The sequence below is a fragment of the Mesoplodon bidens genome (genome assembly GCF_964165515.1).
Source record: "Mesoplodon bidens genome assembly, chromosome: 15".
NCBI lineage: Eukaryota > Metazoa > Chordata > Mammalia > Artiodactyla > Ziphiidae > Mesoplodon > Mesoplodon bidens.
Window position 1 is genome coordinate 80,093,402 of NC_138171.1, and position 15,522 is coordinate 80,108,923.

Consider the following 15,522-nt stretch of genomic DNA (forward strand, 5'->3'; position numbering starts at 1 on the left):
TTGTACAGTTTCCAAGCACATTGTCTCATTTAATCCTCACAACAACCCTGTGAGGTGGGTGGTATTAATAGCCCCATTGGATAGATAAGGAAACTAAGCTAAGGAGAGTAAATGGTTTGTTTTCACATACCTAGTAAGTGGTAAATCTGAGATATCAGATCCTCCGATGCCAACTCATACTACCAAAAAGCTATTTTAAAAAATATTAATTTTTCAAAAACCACCTTAAAATATCAGCCAGGACAACAGTAGCACTGTACAAAGACTGAAAGGTCACAAAACCACTTCTGAAGTTTTCTGTAAGAGTATTCCAAAAGACTGTTAGGATATTCGTTTATGCATGAAACGCTGAACCCTTAAGTAAAATGATACACAAGCTCAAGATATTGCTATTTTTTTATTTGTAGCCAACATTTATTTTTATGCCTAGAAAAATACAGGGGGGTACTTAGGACTAATGTGCTGGGCAGTTTGCTACTTTAGTGATAGTAACATAATCCCGAAAAAGCAAGCACAATTATTTTGTCCTTTCTTTTGTTTTATTCAGCAATAAGACCACAATTTTTCATATTTAAGGAAGTATGAAAAATTTGTCGAGCTTTAAAAGCTGAATACATGTAGCGTTGGATCAAGGCACATACAAGACTGGCCAAAGGGCGTACAATGCACTTTGGTTTTTTGTTGGAAAAAAAAAAATCATGGCAACAGAAAAGTGATGAGGTTTTTAAACAAGTAATAGCTCACAATTCAGTAGGAAGCTGGAAAGAAATGTTACATTACAAGTTAATTATGTAATATCTGGAAAACTGTGACAGTAATGGGCAGTATTCTTGATCATTGTGAACGTAAATTGAACGTTTATGTGCAGTGTTAAAATGTTTCACATAAACCAGATCTAAGTTTATTTTCTAGTATTTATTTTTCTTTTAAATTCTCATTTAAAGTACTACTTTCTCTTCATTGCTGAGGGGAATTGCTTATGGTTATGCTACCTTTTTAATGTGTGTAAGGTTTTTTTTGACATCCTTTATGATAAAAACATCATAAACATGAACAATTGTGTCTTTAGAGTTGACTTTTCAAAAATCAGGATGGTATAGGCAAAACCAGAATGCAATTCTGAGATTTGTGTTCATTACACTATGCGAGTCTAAGTTTTCATGTTTTCCTAAGTACAGATTTCCCCCTAACCTGGAAGCACGCTTACATTATTGTTTTTGTGAAGTCCTTTATTCTCAAAGCTTTGTTAACAAGGCATTAACAACAGCAGACTTCACACTCCTTTTATGCCAGCTGATGGATTCAGTTCAGAAGATATGTTTACTTTCTTAAGGATATCTAATTTGCTTAGGATAAAAATGGAGTTATGCAGCAAGTCTGATATTGCCCATTACTTCACATATTTTGATGATTGAATACCACTGGAATACAAATTTAATAATTGGAACATTATTTCATAACTACCTTTTGAAATTTAATTTTTCTCATTCAGCCAGTTTTTTTTTTACATTTTATTAATACCAAAGTGAAAAATGGCCTGTGCTTATACTACAAGGATCTCATGTGAACGCAGTTCTGATTGTTCAACACAGCAAGAAAATTCACTTTCACAGTCAACAAGTCATCTTACTCAGTAGAACACAAAGTAAATGATTTATAACTTCAATATTTTCAAGGAAAATACAGTACAAATTACTAAAAAGTACTAAAATATAGAATTGTGTTCAGGCTTCTCCACTACATCAATCGCAGCAGTAACCTGAAATTTGAAACTTTTAATAAAAAGTTCTTAAATATAAATTATATGGCAAATGTACAGTACATTGCTTTTCTCAGTCTCTTTTTCCAGTGTTTTACGGTAGAACAGGGTTCCTACCATCACCTCCCTTAGGTTTAAAAAAACCAAAACACAGTATGCTGCGAGTCCTCCAGCATCATGAGTGTGAGTGATCTGAGTCTGGAATACCGCTGTCTCTGTAGCTTCGGTTACTGCTACTTTCACTGTGATTGTTTTTGTACAGATTCATTCCGTTAGGAGGAAATATGGTGTGTATTACAAATTCCTCCTTTGAGATGGGTTCATTGCTTATCGGTAGCATCTGAAAAGAAGTCTCCCTGATTTCCAGGATGGAGTTGTCCTTCTTGGTGCCAGCTTCTGCATAGTCATCCTTTCTTCTCTTCCCTTTGCTGTATGCACAGTTCCTTGAGAAGAGTGACCCATTCCTATGAACATACCAGCACACTAAAGCAAGAAGGGCTATGGTCACCAGGGCCACAGCCCCACCAATGATGGCAGCCAATGGTAAATTGGGGTTTTTATAAGGTTCTTTCTTTTGTTCTCGATTAAGGGTGGTTGTAGGGTTGTACATTCGAAGGGGTGCGGTTTCAGTCTCAATACAAACAGGAGTTTCATCAAATAGGTAGAGGTTACTGGTTTCCATGGGAACCATGCAGACTCGATAGGGCGAATCAGGCTCCAGGGCTGTGACCAAGTATTCACTGCGTTCTCCTGTTACAATTGTTTCCGTTATAGATCCAAACGCTGGGCTGTGACCCAGTTTGAGCCAGCTGAGTCTTAAAGCAGTCATAGGTAGGACAAGTTTCCAAGAGATATGAATTGTGTCAGAGGTGACAGCTTTCACAGTAATGATAATTGTTTTTCTTGCTGGGTGCCCCGTGGTTCGCTGATCCTTAGTGAGTTTGGGGTTCTTCATGTCTGGTTGTTTGGTCACTGGAGCTGGCCACTGTCCTTGAGCAGGATGCACTGTGTTGGGTGTTGCAGTGGTTGTCTGAATGGTGCTTACAACTGTGCTGTCCTTACAATCAAACAGTTCCACATTGAGGTCCTTGATAGCCATTCCCCGAACCTTTTCAGGGGCTTGGCACATGAGCCCACGCACATTGACCTTCACAGGTAGTGATTGTAACCAGTCACGCACCCATTTCATCTTGCACCCACAATACCACGGATTGTTGCGAAGAATCAATTGGGTTATGTTGTCCAAATCATCAAAGATACCCTGAGGTAAATTACTTAGGTTGTTATTGGACATATCAAGTCGATACAGCTGCCTTAGATAAGAAAAAGCATTTGGGGGCACCCGATTGATATGGTTATCTTGAAGATAAAGCTTCCTCAGGTTTGTGCCTGGAAGGTTTACTGGTGCAGCAGTCAGGGAATTCCGTACCAGTGACAGTTCCGTTAAGTTGACTAGGTTGAAGAAAACTTTATCACCTAAACCGTGGTTGTTCAGCAGGTTTCCATCCAAAACCAGGCGTTTTAGGCTAGTGAGACCTTGAAGAGATGGTGATGAGATGGTGGATATGCGATTATCATCCAAGCGGAGTTCTTCTATAGTCCTGGGCAAACCCCAGGGGATTGTGCTCAGATGATTACGGGACAGGAAAAGCAGCCGGAGATAGTTACTGTCTCGGAATGCCCCCTCTTCAATGCTAACAGCTGAGACGGAGTTATCATCTAAATGTAATTCTTCCAGATAGGGGATTTTTGAAAGTGAATCATAAGTGATAGTCCTTATATTATTTTCTTGCAGATGTAGCTCTTTTACATACTTTGGTAGGTTGGTAGGAAATTCATCTAAACTGTTGTGATATAGGTATATTCTTTCTACTTTCAGCAAGTTTTTCAAATCTGAAGGAATCCCAGCATTATTTATTTGGTTGTTCTGAAGGTAGAGAGTTGTAGCATCCTCTGGTATTCCTGTTGGAATGGATGTCAGAAAGCGATCATTACAGTAAATGAAACCGGCATCACAGCGGCACACAGATGGACAGGATTTAGCCATAACTGATAGTGGTGCCACCTGGAGGAACAGCCCAATTTTAGCCCCGATGAGGAAGATGCTCCAGGCTGGGCTGATCATGGTCAGCAGTGTTGAGGTCTTTACACAAGGTAGTTTCAGAGCCCTAAAATGAAGTGAGTTAAGAAAAAAAAAAAAAAAAAAGAAAATCATCAGGCCAGCGTATTTAAAATGGTATTCAAAATAGATGTGGAAACTGCAACATCTATAATCACTTTTATTAGTTAATTTTTTTTTTTTGCATGCTTAGGTTTTATTGCTAGCTAACAATGAACACAATCACATAATCTTTTTACCTTAAATGTTTCTGGTATTAAGTCCCAAATCTATCTGACTTTGAAATGTTAAATATAATTAGTTTTATTGAATATTCTAAAGCATTTTCATAATACTTTATATCAGTTTTGTAGCCAGTCATTGATCAAGCTAGTCAGATTTCTCATTTTTTCTTAATATTCATAATGAATTGACACATATGAATATGATTTGTTATATTTAAAGATAATAATGTTACTGTTCTTAAGAGCAAAAATTTTATATCTGCTTTCTATTAGGTAGACTGCACAACTGTAGAAAGGTGTAGTCAAAAAAATCTATTCTCTTACTATTCAGGAATAGTTACAAATCTCTTGAGATCCTGAATCCCAGTAAAGCCAAGTGTTTGCTTTGATTATTGATGTTATTTTTCTTTGATTATTAATATTAAACATGTGAGATAGGTATTTCTAGCAAGAAAATCAGAAGGAATCTTTTTCATTTACTTTAAGGAAGGAAAGACATACAGCTAATACATCTAGCTAATCTAAGTGGAAAATTCCATTTCATGTTAAACTAGCTCTTTCTTTCTCCCGTTTTATTGTATGTTTTGTACTACATGGTTTAATGGCTTTATGAACATTTTTCATTACATTCTATCTCATAACATGTTTTCACAATGCATTTATCTTTCTTCAAGTTCTAATCTAAAATATTATTCAACATTCTCCATGGCTGGAGAATTATAGATTTGTACTGATCTATTGTGTAATATAATTTCTTCAGCACCTTTAGGTATTAATTAGCCTTTATAATTTCAGGCATGAAAATAAAATACTTTAATATTTTTCCTACCTTATTGAACGATGTGGGTAAATTTTGCGTGAGTGAAAATCCAATGCGCATATATTATTTTCCTGGTGAGGGGCTGGGACTTATAAACTCTTGTTTAGTCCTTGGAAATATTCTTCAGTGTTTATTCAAGTAATCCTATGCCGCACACACCTCCAGATCAGGCTTGCTGTTGTCAATGAACATTCCAGCTGCGGTTCAGCGTGGTGGGCAAGCTTATTAAAGTGGGGACCAGAAACAATTCAGTTTCCTGTTACTATGTAGAACACATGGTTTCCTATGTATTTTTTTTTCTTTCTTATAGAGTTTCTGTGTGAAGGTTCCTTTTGTGTAGCTTAATTCCCTTAGTGGAAACTGCTCTCTTTGAAATTCTTATTGGCTCTTCTGTGCAATGTGGTCAGAGATAGTAACTTCAGATCCTCATGAAGAAAGCCATTCATGATGCTAAGACCTGTATAGTAATAGGTTTTTCAGGCAGTTACCCCCCACCTTTATTCCCATCCAGTATTATCCAAGTATAAACTTTGTACAGTAGCTACATCCTGAGGTGTGATTACCTGCTGTGAAATAGCTATTTCCAGCTTTTGCTTCTTGCTGCTTTCTCAGAATAGCTGGTGCAGTCACAGGTTATGAAAGAACAGGTATTCTTTCAAGAGGTAAAAAAAACTTAATTCAAATATTCTTCATGGGAAAAAAAAAGGAAGCATACTAGATTTCCTTTATGTTTCTGTTCCTTGAAATGCACTGGGTCTGAGCATCTCCTGTGAAAGTAAAATGTTTTAATGAACTATTAACAATGAACGTTAACACACTAGAGAAATTTCCTAGAAATTTAACTTCACTTCTTTCTTCAAGCAACACATCTTTTGTCATACTAGTTGTTGCAAAGGGATAAGATGACCTCTTTGTCTTTTACTTCCCGTTTATATAAATAAAGTGGAAGCCAAAGTTGAGATTGTCACCAAATAGATAATTTCAGTTGTTAACTGATTGTTCAACAAATCAGAAGCAAAGCTTTATTCAAGAGGCAGTAAGCCCCTTCCATGGATTTTGAATTCAGGTCAGGCCAATCTTTAAAAGTTCACTTTTAAATCTTAGATATAAAATTATAAAATGTTTAAAAAGAAGAAAACAAGTACACGTCAAAGAGGTGAACAAAGACATAACAAGGATTTTTGACAGAAATGCCATGGTAACGTTTTAGACATTTCTGAACATAGTTTTCAAAGTCATACAATCTACAATTTAAAGAGTTGAAAAGGGTTTGCTTTAGAAGCGTTTCTTTTGATTTGCTCAGTGCCCTGTTTAATTCTTCCTGCAGGCCTCAATTTTCCCAATTGCAGAATGTGGACACTATGACCTTCCTCCTTAGAGGTGTTTTTAAGGGCTAGTTGATGATCTTGAAACTCTAGTTACTCAGGTATTGTTGGCCAAAAGGCAGCACAGAAGTTCAAGTCATAGTATTTTTTTTCAGGAGAATACAATTTTTAGCAAACTGAACTTGAGAAACTGTATTTGGGACAGAAAGGAAGCTATTTCAATGTCTCCTTGTAATGACTGTTAGGAAAGCATATCAAAAGCTGACAAGGCATTTCTCTCTAGGTTCAAACAGGAACATGCCAATTTCCAATGACTGTCTTTTTCACTTCTGAAAGGGCTTAAGGCTTTACCAAAGAGACTCATGATTTTAATGATGACTGCTTTGTTCATTATCTAATATGCATGACGATTTTTTGGGGTGGACAGGGGAGGTGGGTAGGATCAGTATCTGTTACGCAAGGTCACCCACTCAGGGGCTTTCTATACAAGTAGGGTTCATTACGGTATCATGGAAATATTTGACCCTGAAAGTAGAAGCAATTTGCTTCTCCCCCAGTAATTACCTAGCATCCAACAAGGATAGCATCTGTTCCAGAATTCAAACAGTACTGAAAGTGAATTTTAAATAAGGCCAAAATTTGTGTTTCTGCTTCTCTTTGAAAGTTCGATTTCTTTTAGTTTGTCACCAGATATCAACACTAATAGACTGCATTAACAGAAGGAAACTGAAAAAAAATTACAGATACATTTAATTTATTATTTAGGCAACTTGCAATAAAAATAGGAGTTAGCAGATGGATAAAGTAGTCTCTAGTGAATATTGCAAAGTGCCCACAAAGGAAAGTTTAAGTGATTTATTGTTTAATGTGAGGTTTTACACTGATGCCTTTAGGGTTTTGCTCATTATTGTTGAATTTCAGTGGAGTATTTTCTTGAAAACTGTTACTTTCTTGGTATGTGAAAATGGAAAAGCAAGCTGTGAAGTTATAATTACAATGTTACTTTAAAAAGTATCTTCTGTAAATGTTTTCTAAGCTTGAAAATTATTCAACATATAAAGTAATTTGGTAAATTTAAGAAAAAAATTAAAGCCATTTAAAAAACAGTTACTTTTGTTGAACTGCATTAAAAACTAATCAAAACCATTATAAAAATCACAGGTGAGAACCTGCTTAAAATGTTGCCAATAGCTGGCTATTTCTCGTACACCAGGACATACTCTAAAGTTGAAAAGATTAATCTGACGAATGGGAATTTAAAAATTGTTGGTCAGCCTAGAGTATGTGCAAGGTGATGATCATAATGATAACCAGAGCTAAAGCTTGTAGCTGAGCTGTATTTCACCAGTTCAAGCTCCAAGAATATGTATTGATTTTCACATTTTTAACCCAGAGAAAGAAAAAATATTCTAAATTGGTGTGAAAAGAAGGAAGATTAATTTGTTTATTTTTCTGTTTTACATTTGTGAAACTGCTTCCTCTGCTCTATTTGATATGCAAACTCACATTGCCATTAATACAATAGTGGTAATAATGTGGGATTAACAGAAAGCCTGAAATCTCATTAAATTCTTGGAAAATGCCATTCTTTTCTCCCCAGACTGCATTAAAACAAAAGGCAAAAATATAAAGCATGTTTCTCTGGAGAGAAGGATACTCTTTGAAAAATGAAGCTTCCCTCACAAGTTCTTACTCCCTTTACTTAAGCTCAAACAGTTCAATGCATGCTTGATTGTGTTTTATACCTCATATTTTATATCTTCTCCTGACCTTTTATATTAAAAAACTATAGTGCTAAAGAGTTTTGTTTTATTTTGCATATTAGAGGCTGTAATGGTCTCTCCATCTAAAATAGGTGATCCTGCCCCCATGCTTAGACTTCCCTCTTTCTGAGCTGGCTCTACATGTTCACGCACATAAAGACATTGTAGTCGAATGTGACTGATGAAAAGAAAAATGATCCCCACTGGCATGGACACTGTGGCCTGGTTTCCACAACATTGACTTCAGAGGCTTTATGTCTGCATAGGCTTGAAAGAGGCCATTACTTCTGAACAAAAAGGAATCGATATTTTAGAAAAATATTGTTAATGGGGTAACTTGGGGGAAAACATAAATGGAGCCCTGGTTATTTAAAGGAATGTTTAAAATTTTTTTTAAATTGTATCATTGCTTCAGTATCTAGTCTGTAGAACTGTAGCAAAAAGAAGAAAAACATAATCACCTCACTGGTAAATCAGAGTTTTAATATGGATTTTACTATTCAGTTTATCTTTATAAATAAATTTGTGGATTTTTAAAAATGCATTTATAATGTAATCACGTCTGCAAGAAGCCTCCAGTTGATTTCCATGATCTACTTAAAAGAATGTAAATAGATAAAGATGCTCTCATTTTGAGATAGTTTAAGAAAACTAACATAATTGAAGAAGTTGTATCTGAATAGAAAACTGGCATTTAAATAAAGTCAAGAACTTGAGGTAATCTACATGTTTATATGATTCCTTTTTTGCTACTACAATATTTTGGAGGCGGGAATGTTTGAGATGACAAGGTATTTCTCATGTTTTGATCACTTAGATTAAGATTATATGTTGATAGTGCTAACTTCCTAAATCCTTTATTTGCTCCCTTTGATTTAAATTGACTTTGATTTGAAATCATTGCTCATTTAAAAAAAATCTTAAATCGAGTATAGAGTTTTGAGATTTTCGTTTCTTTTTAATGCTTTGCCTCACATCAGGGTCTCTTAACTCTCTGGGAAACTTTTAAAAATATTAAATCTAAAAGTAGAAAGGCATGTAGAACTCTTAATCAAAGTTAATTGCATTATTATTTTGAGTAAAACCTTGAGATTGAAGACGTATGCTTACTCAAATTTATCCAAGTCTGTGAATACTTCTAGGTAAACTGGAATTTATACAATCATAATTTGGAGTATTAGGAAAGTAATTTATTCATGAAGGTTTAAATTGCTGCTAGAAAGCTCAACAAAATGATCAACCTATGAATGCTAAGTCTTTGTAATGACAAATGGTATTTCAAATAAACTACGTGTATGGTTAAACTGAAAAACTGGAGTACATCAGGTTAGTTGATAGTGACAGCAAAATGCTTTCTAAGCAGCCTGTCTGGTAGTTAAATTTTCCACGATCATCAGATTTCAGGAAAGTTCCAATTCTTTTGTTTAATGCCAGGCAAGCAGAAGGACCTCTAACTCTCCTCTTGAGAGTCATGAAGTCTGAAGGGTTTGCTGAGAGGCAGAGAAGCAAGTGTGCCTTTTCTGGCCTGTAAGGTTTGTTTCATTTATGCAAGTAGGGGATGAAAGTTCCAAAGCAAAGTATTTTTACTTTCTCCTTTTATGTTACTGGTTCTTTTCCCCAATAGGTTTGTGATAAATGAATCTAATTCTGCTTCATTTGTTTTGGCTTATAAAGTTAAACTGAGCATCCTTAAAAGAAAAAGGCAAACTGGGATGTTATCTTTCATCATAGTGAAAGCTGCTTCCTTTATGATATTAAGCCAGACTAAACGAGTTAGAAAACCATGGCTTATAAGAATGAATAAGATATTAATTTAGAGGTTGGTAAAGGTGAGCAGTAGAGAGCTTGGGGCAGGGGACAAGCTTTAAGTTTGCATTGACTTTTAAGCAACTGCAATTAAAACTATGCTTATCTTTGTTAAACCACATTTTCCCACTGCAAACTTGAAATGCTGTGAGTACAATTTGGTTGATATGCTTTAAATTTCTAATATTCAAGTTTCCATACTCTAGTAGAACAAATATTTGGGTCTACTGTGTGCCAAGCACTGGGCTGGATGATAACATCCATAATCCTAAAAAACACCTTGTTTTTTTCATGTCAGAGTTGAGTGTTGTTGATTTAAACCAAATGAAGAGGAAGAAAATCATCAACACATAAACTGATCAATCCACAGTCCAGTGGCACACTTTAAAAATGGTATTTAACCAAATGTGGTCTCTGGGTTTTCTTTTCAAAGTTGCCACGGTAACTTGTGCACGTGAAAAGTGAAAGAATAAAGAACAAAAGCTGTCATTGTCTCATCAAGAGAGAGCAATTTCTCCTTTCTCTCATTTAAGCAGACTAATACCTGGAGAGAGCTTTTTATACATTCCTGACACTTGATTTGGGGGCTAGGAAAAGAGATTATGCATATGTTAAACAAATGCAACTTTAGCTGCTGCTTAGATTACATTTCGTTCTTTTTTACTTAAAATCTGTTTTCTCTGGTGTTCTTGTCAACAGACAAGTCAAAGTCTTGAAACCTGCTCTCCTATGCAATATAAACATGACTTTCAGACTGTTTTTTAGTGTGATGTTTTACCAAATTTAGCGATGTTGATCTGCGTTCTGAAACTGGAAAATGCTTTCTGAAATGTATATTCCTATTTCGGTTCTTAAGCGGCAGAAGGCTTTTTGCAGAAGACATTTACAAACCATCTCTTTGATGGAAATTTGTTTGTTGACTTGTGATAAGTTTTTGAAATGGTGGAATGTTAGAAAGAGTCGAGAAACGGCCCTTTTTATGCTCTGAAGAGAAAAATGCACTTTGGAGAATTAATACTGCTTAGAGATTTACTGTAGAGTTTTTGCCCGCTGGGGGGTGGTACACTCTACCAGAACACTGCTTTCAGAAGCCCTAAGTCAGATGTTGGCTGCAGCCAGCCAGTTTTCCTCTGGTTTAATTACAACAAAGCCTCCCGTTGAGAAGAACAGTAAAGGCCTCTGGGGCAAAAGGTGGGGGTAGGAGGCAAGGGGGACTGAGGAGAAAAGGAGGGAAGAAGTTACAGGCTCTGAAAAATTTACTGAATCTTATTTCCCTCGTTGACTTCATTTATAGTGGTCTTCATTTGACTGTCAACAATTATTTATAATACTATTAAAATAAACTGGTTGAATAATAGAATATTTAAGGGGGTTTAATCAAAAATTTTGTTAGTCTTGGATCTTGGCATTAAACACATTCTTTGTTGTGTAGCCCACCCACCTTAAAAATAGGGGGAAAAGTTAAGATCCACTGAAATGGCAGTTTTAAACCAATTTTTTTTTCTAATGACCAGATTTAATTTAATATTGGTTTGAACATTTGGCATATCTAGAATAAAAACATAAAGTAACATTTATATAACATTAATACAAGGCAAGTTCTCTGCTACTGATTTTTGTAGGGTTTAAAATTGTTCAAAATAATTCAGAAAGAGGAGGAAGCCCTAGTGTGTGTGGCCAAGAAAAGCAGAGACAAATCTCTCTGCAGTGCACTTGCATGTTTAAAGATGAAAATTGTATTTTTCATCAGGAGACAGAGTGTCCCTTAGGGTCTTGTGTCCCTAGGCAGGAGGTGCTGAATGTAATTGGAGTTTCTATTTGATTGGGCAATATAGTCTAGAGAAGAAACTGGGGTAAAGATAATTAATAGCTTGCTAACAAAGTCTGACAGCCACAAGATTTCACCCAAATTTATTTCACACCGCTTCATTTAGCTCTGAAAAAGTTTTGATGGAATTGGAGGCTCCTTAATTAACACTTGAAAACAAAAGAAACATACCTTCTATTTTACTGCCACATTCAGTTATGACTAATTTTCTTACTGTTTTTCTTCTTTTTGTAAAAACTTTACTTGCTACCCAGTTATATACTCCACAGACGTTAATGTTTAGGAAGTGTTTAATTGGGTATTTTGAACCTAACCATAATTGAGTTAAAATGCGGGGGATGAAAAGCCCAATTAATAACTGATAGTATTATATGGCCTAATTAATAACTCACAGTATTATACACAATATTAGTGAATTCATTATGTTTATTCATTCAATAATATCTTTTCTGATCCTTGGACTAGATATATTTTTGGCAGTGCTCTATTTAAAAGAGAAATTAGATGTGCTTTTCCTACTTAAATACATGCAATCATGTTTTTGTAACGCTGTTTTTTATTTCAGGCTAATATATGTATGTGTTTGTGTATGTGTGTGTATATGTTGTGTATACACATACATATATCTGCAAACTAAGTGGCATATCTGATTTAATCTTCTTATAGATTAAAACCTGGCATATTATTATTAATATTAGTAGTAGCGGTGATATTAATATTTTGTAGTACTTTTAAAAGGTTCATTTCTTTCTTTACTCATTTCAAGAGAGATGGGTATCTGTCATCTGTCACTTTGGGGCAGGCATAAGTGGTCCTATGTGAAAACAGACAAATTCATTCTTTTATGTTTATGCTGGTCAGGATATTCCTATGTTGTCGGGGATAAATGAAAGACATCGCTACAACTGAAGTACTTTTCTAGTGGCTTTATTCATGTTGTTTCCTGCTATAACGAAGGAACATATGTGTGCATTTTAGAGCAGATAGATTTATTAAGAAAATTTAAAATAGTTAATTGTTAAAACCATTGGAGAATTTGGTTCCATGATTGGCACATATCAAGGCTTTTTAAAAATCTTTTAAATCCTCAATAAGTAAATAACAATCAAACCCCCAGATGTTGAGAAAATATAGGCCTGTTGTACTTTTTACCTCTATGCAACCATTTTGTTTCAGATCTAATTCACTGAAAAAAATTTTTCTTGAGAAGATACATTTAACTACTTTTGGAAAGCTTTGTTGTATAAAAATATTTCTTTCAATATAAGATTTTCCCATTATAAGTTGCAAGTGAATGGATACTCTGCACATCTCACTTGATGAGGGCTCTACTCATTTTTTACCCCCTGCCACACTGAAATCCCTGCATACATCAGGCTTAACTTCCAGGCTGAGCTTTGTTAGTTTTTCTGAGTAGACTTTGCCAATTACTATGCTAGTCACATACTACATTTGCCCAAGCAATGGATTTTGGCGTTCTTCTGGAGAGGGGATATGGTTTGTAAGACAGTCTCCCCCTCCTCGGAGTTGAATCCACTAGTTGAGATTTGCAAGCCTGAAATGCTTGAAACAGCTCTGGCAGGATAGCAGTGCAAGCTTTAAAATCTAGGTGTAGCTGTTAATCCTTCCAGAGGCACATAAGTCTCCAGGAGTAGCTGGGCTGGCTGTGAGCAAGATGTATGCTTTTCATGTACTGCGTACTCATGGGCTGAGGGATTATTGATTTTCTTTCACAGTTGTAAAAGCAGCAATTGGTGATCATACCACACATACAGTACACACCAAGTTAGCAAGACCTTTCGCTTTCCTCTCTGTGAAAATATCTGCCTCTTTAGCATCTAACATTTAACTTTCCAACTTAATGTTTTCTATAAGGCTCTTTTCAAATAGCAATGACACGAGACAGAAAATAGCCATTTATCGTCAGTTTTCTTTTTTTTTTAATGAAAGAAAGGTTTCAAGAAACTTCTTGCATTTGGCTGTAACAGTCCAGTTTTTCCTTGCTGGCTTGCACGCACATACATTGCTCGTCCTGGTGACAGAGCGAACGTTCGTATTTGGATGCCTCATGATACCAAGTAATTTCTTTCTAGCGAGTAAAACCAAGCAAACTTTCTGGGACAATCATAAGGAAAAACATGGGAAACACTTACCGGGAAGGCGAGAAAAAGCAATCCCATATGTTCTGCCGCTCTAACTGTAATTCCACTGCCTGGGAATTGGAGTAATAACCCTCCCCCTCTGCCCAGCTCGGCGTCCAGTCCACACAAAGCCAACGGCAGCTGCAGGCTGAGCTGGTCCTGTTCGGATCACGCCTCCACTGAGGAGCGAGCAAGGGACAGCATTCCAGTTTACTGCACAGCCCACCTCCAAGTCTGAAGTTAAAGCTTCACCTCGCAGTGGTTGAAGAAGGGGGTGATGTCATAGGTGGGCAGGACTTCGCCAAGCTCTCGTTCAGTGAGGTAACTGGGTGATCAGACAGATTAGCTTTGCCATCGCTAGAGGGAGTGAGAGCAGCCAGAATGAGGCTCTCAGCCTGCCGAGGCCAGGATGCCATTCGGTTGGTAGGCAGCCCTTTGGAATCGCAACCTTTTCTGAAGTTTACTACAACAGGGGAGTGGTAGCAAGCTTATAAGAAATACAAGACTGTTAGAAGGCTATTTATAAGATTACAATAGAAAGACACTGGTTCTTTTTATTTTTAAGCCATCTGTATTAAAAAGAAGTTAAGCAAAATCATATTATTTTCATTTTTGACTGGTTACAATAATGTTATAATTGTGAAGGCTAGTAACCCCAGCAGTGAATATTTATTTGAGAAATGAACAGAAAGCAGGTTCAAATAAATAACTGATTTATTTAAGGGAAGGGAACAGGAATGCGAAAATGTTAAAAAAAAAAAAAAAGGTAACCAGTTCTTTTTCCTGGAGGTAATAAGTTATTGTTTTATATGTATTTGTTTTAAGAAGTGAAAGTATTTTTCATATATTCCCACTATTTGTCCATCTTCTTTAGAACCTAGTAGATAGTAGATTTTTCGTATTTAAGGCATCCTCCCTAAAATAAAGTTTTTGAAAAATTAAATAGAGTATTTTCCTTTTTGATACGTTTTTGCTCTAAACATGAGTTAAGATACAAACATCTTAAGAAGAAAGAAACTGTTCAGGGGTAGTTTGGCTTGTATTTAAGTTATTGTATTTTAATTTATGTATATGAATAAACACTGGACAGTGGAAAACACAGACATTTATAGTGTCTGTGTCTAATTAGCAGAATTATAGACTTTATTTTCAATTATGATTTTCATAGACTGGTTTCTGCTATTCGGTCAACAAATGCTTTAGGCTCATAAGTTTTTCACTAAGTGTGTTTCACTTTTTAATATTATTGGGAAGAATTTTGCTTTTATATTTACCTGGAGGGCAATTTCCTTAAACTAATGTTATTTGTTTTATTCTTAGAGGTTCACAGCATTCTCCTTTGTGCTTTTAAAAAGTTTCTGAGTGTTTGTTTCTGAAGGAGGCCAGCTAATTGTCTTTACCAGGAGTATTTGATTATGGTCTCTTCATTAGCTTCATTTAGTTTATCTATTTACATGCTTCTCTGATAGCAGTTTGACCTTCTGAGTTCCTCTCCAAGAATGAATGATATCACAGTAGAAGGTGAACTCTTGATAAGAGGTATACTGACCCCTATTGTTCTATGATTGCACTTTTATTGGCCTCTAAGGGTGGACCCATTAAATACAGGAGTTTTAGAATTCTAACATCTGTTGAAAAGCCAACTTCTTAGAAATGTTAGGTAGCAAAAGTTGAACTGAGATGCAGCTGCTGGAGTTTTGGAGGAAAGGGCGGTGGGACGAACAGGTAATCTCTCAG

The 15,522-nt window shown here is 35.8% G+C and overlaps 2 protein-coding genes across 7 annotated transcripts in view; one reads left to right on the forward strand and one right to left on the reverse strand.

The window, feature by feature from the left end:
* The window catches only part of MACROD2 (mono-ADP ribosylhydrolase 2), a 1,988,024-nt gene that overhangs the window by 279,254 nt on the left and 1,693,248 nt on the right, over positions 1-15,522 (forward strand). The window lies entirely within an intron of this gene.
* On the reverse strand, positions 379-14,006 carry FLRT3 (fibronectin leucine rich transmembrane protein 3). 4 transcript variants are annotated; one of them, XM_081255704.1, is made up of 4 exons: positions 13,798-13,885; positions 5,486-5,689; positions 4,932-5,143; positions 379-3,927 (listed from the first exon to the last, which is right to left on the reverse strand). In XM_081255704.1, the coding sequence occupies exon 4, from the start codon at positions 3,882-3,884 to the stop codon at positions 1,935-1,937; it is 1,950 nt and encodes a 649-aa protein (XP_081111830.1). In that variant the 5' UTR covers positions 3,885-3,927; positions 4,932-5,143; positions 5,486-5,689; positions 13,798-13,885; the 3' UTR covers positions 379-1,934. The 4 variants fall into 4 exon arrangements, with proteins under 4 accessions (XP_081111830.1, XP_081111829.1, XP_081111828.1 ...); XM_081255703.1 differs by lacking the exon at positions 4,932-5,143; XM_081255702.1 differs by having other exon boundaries at positions 4,932-5,689.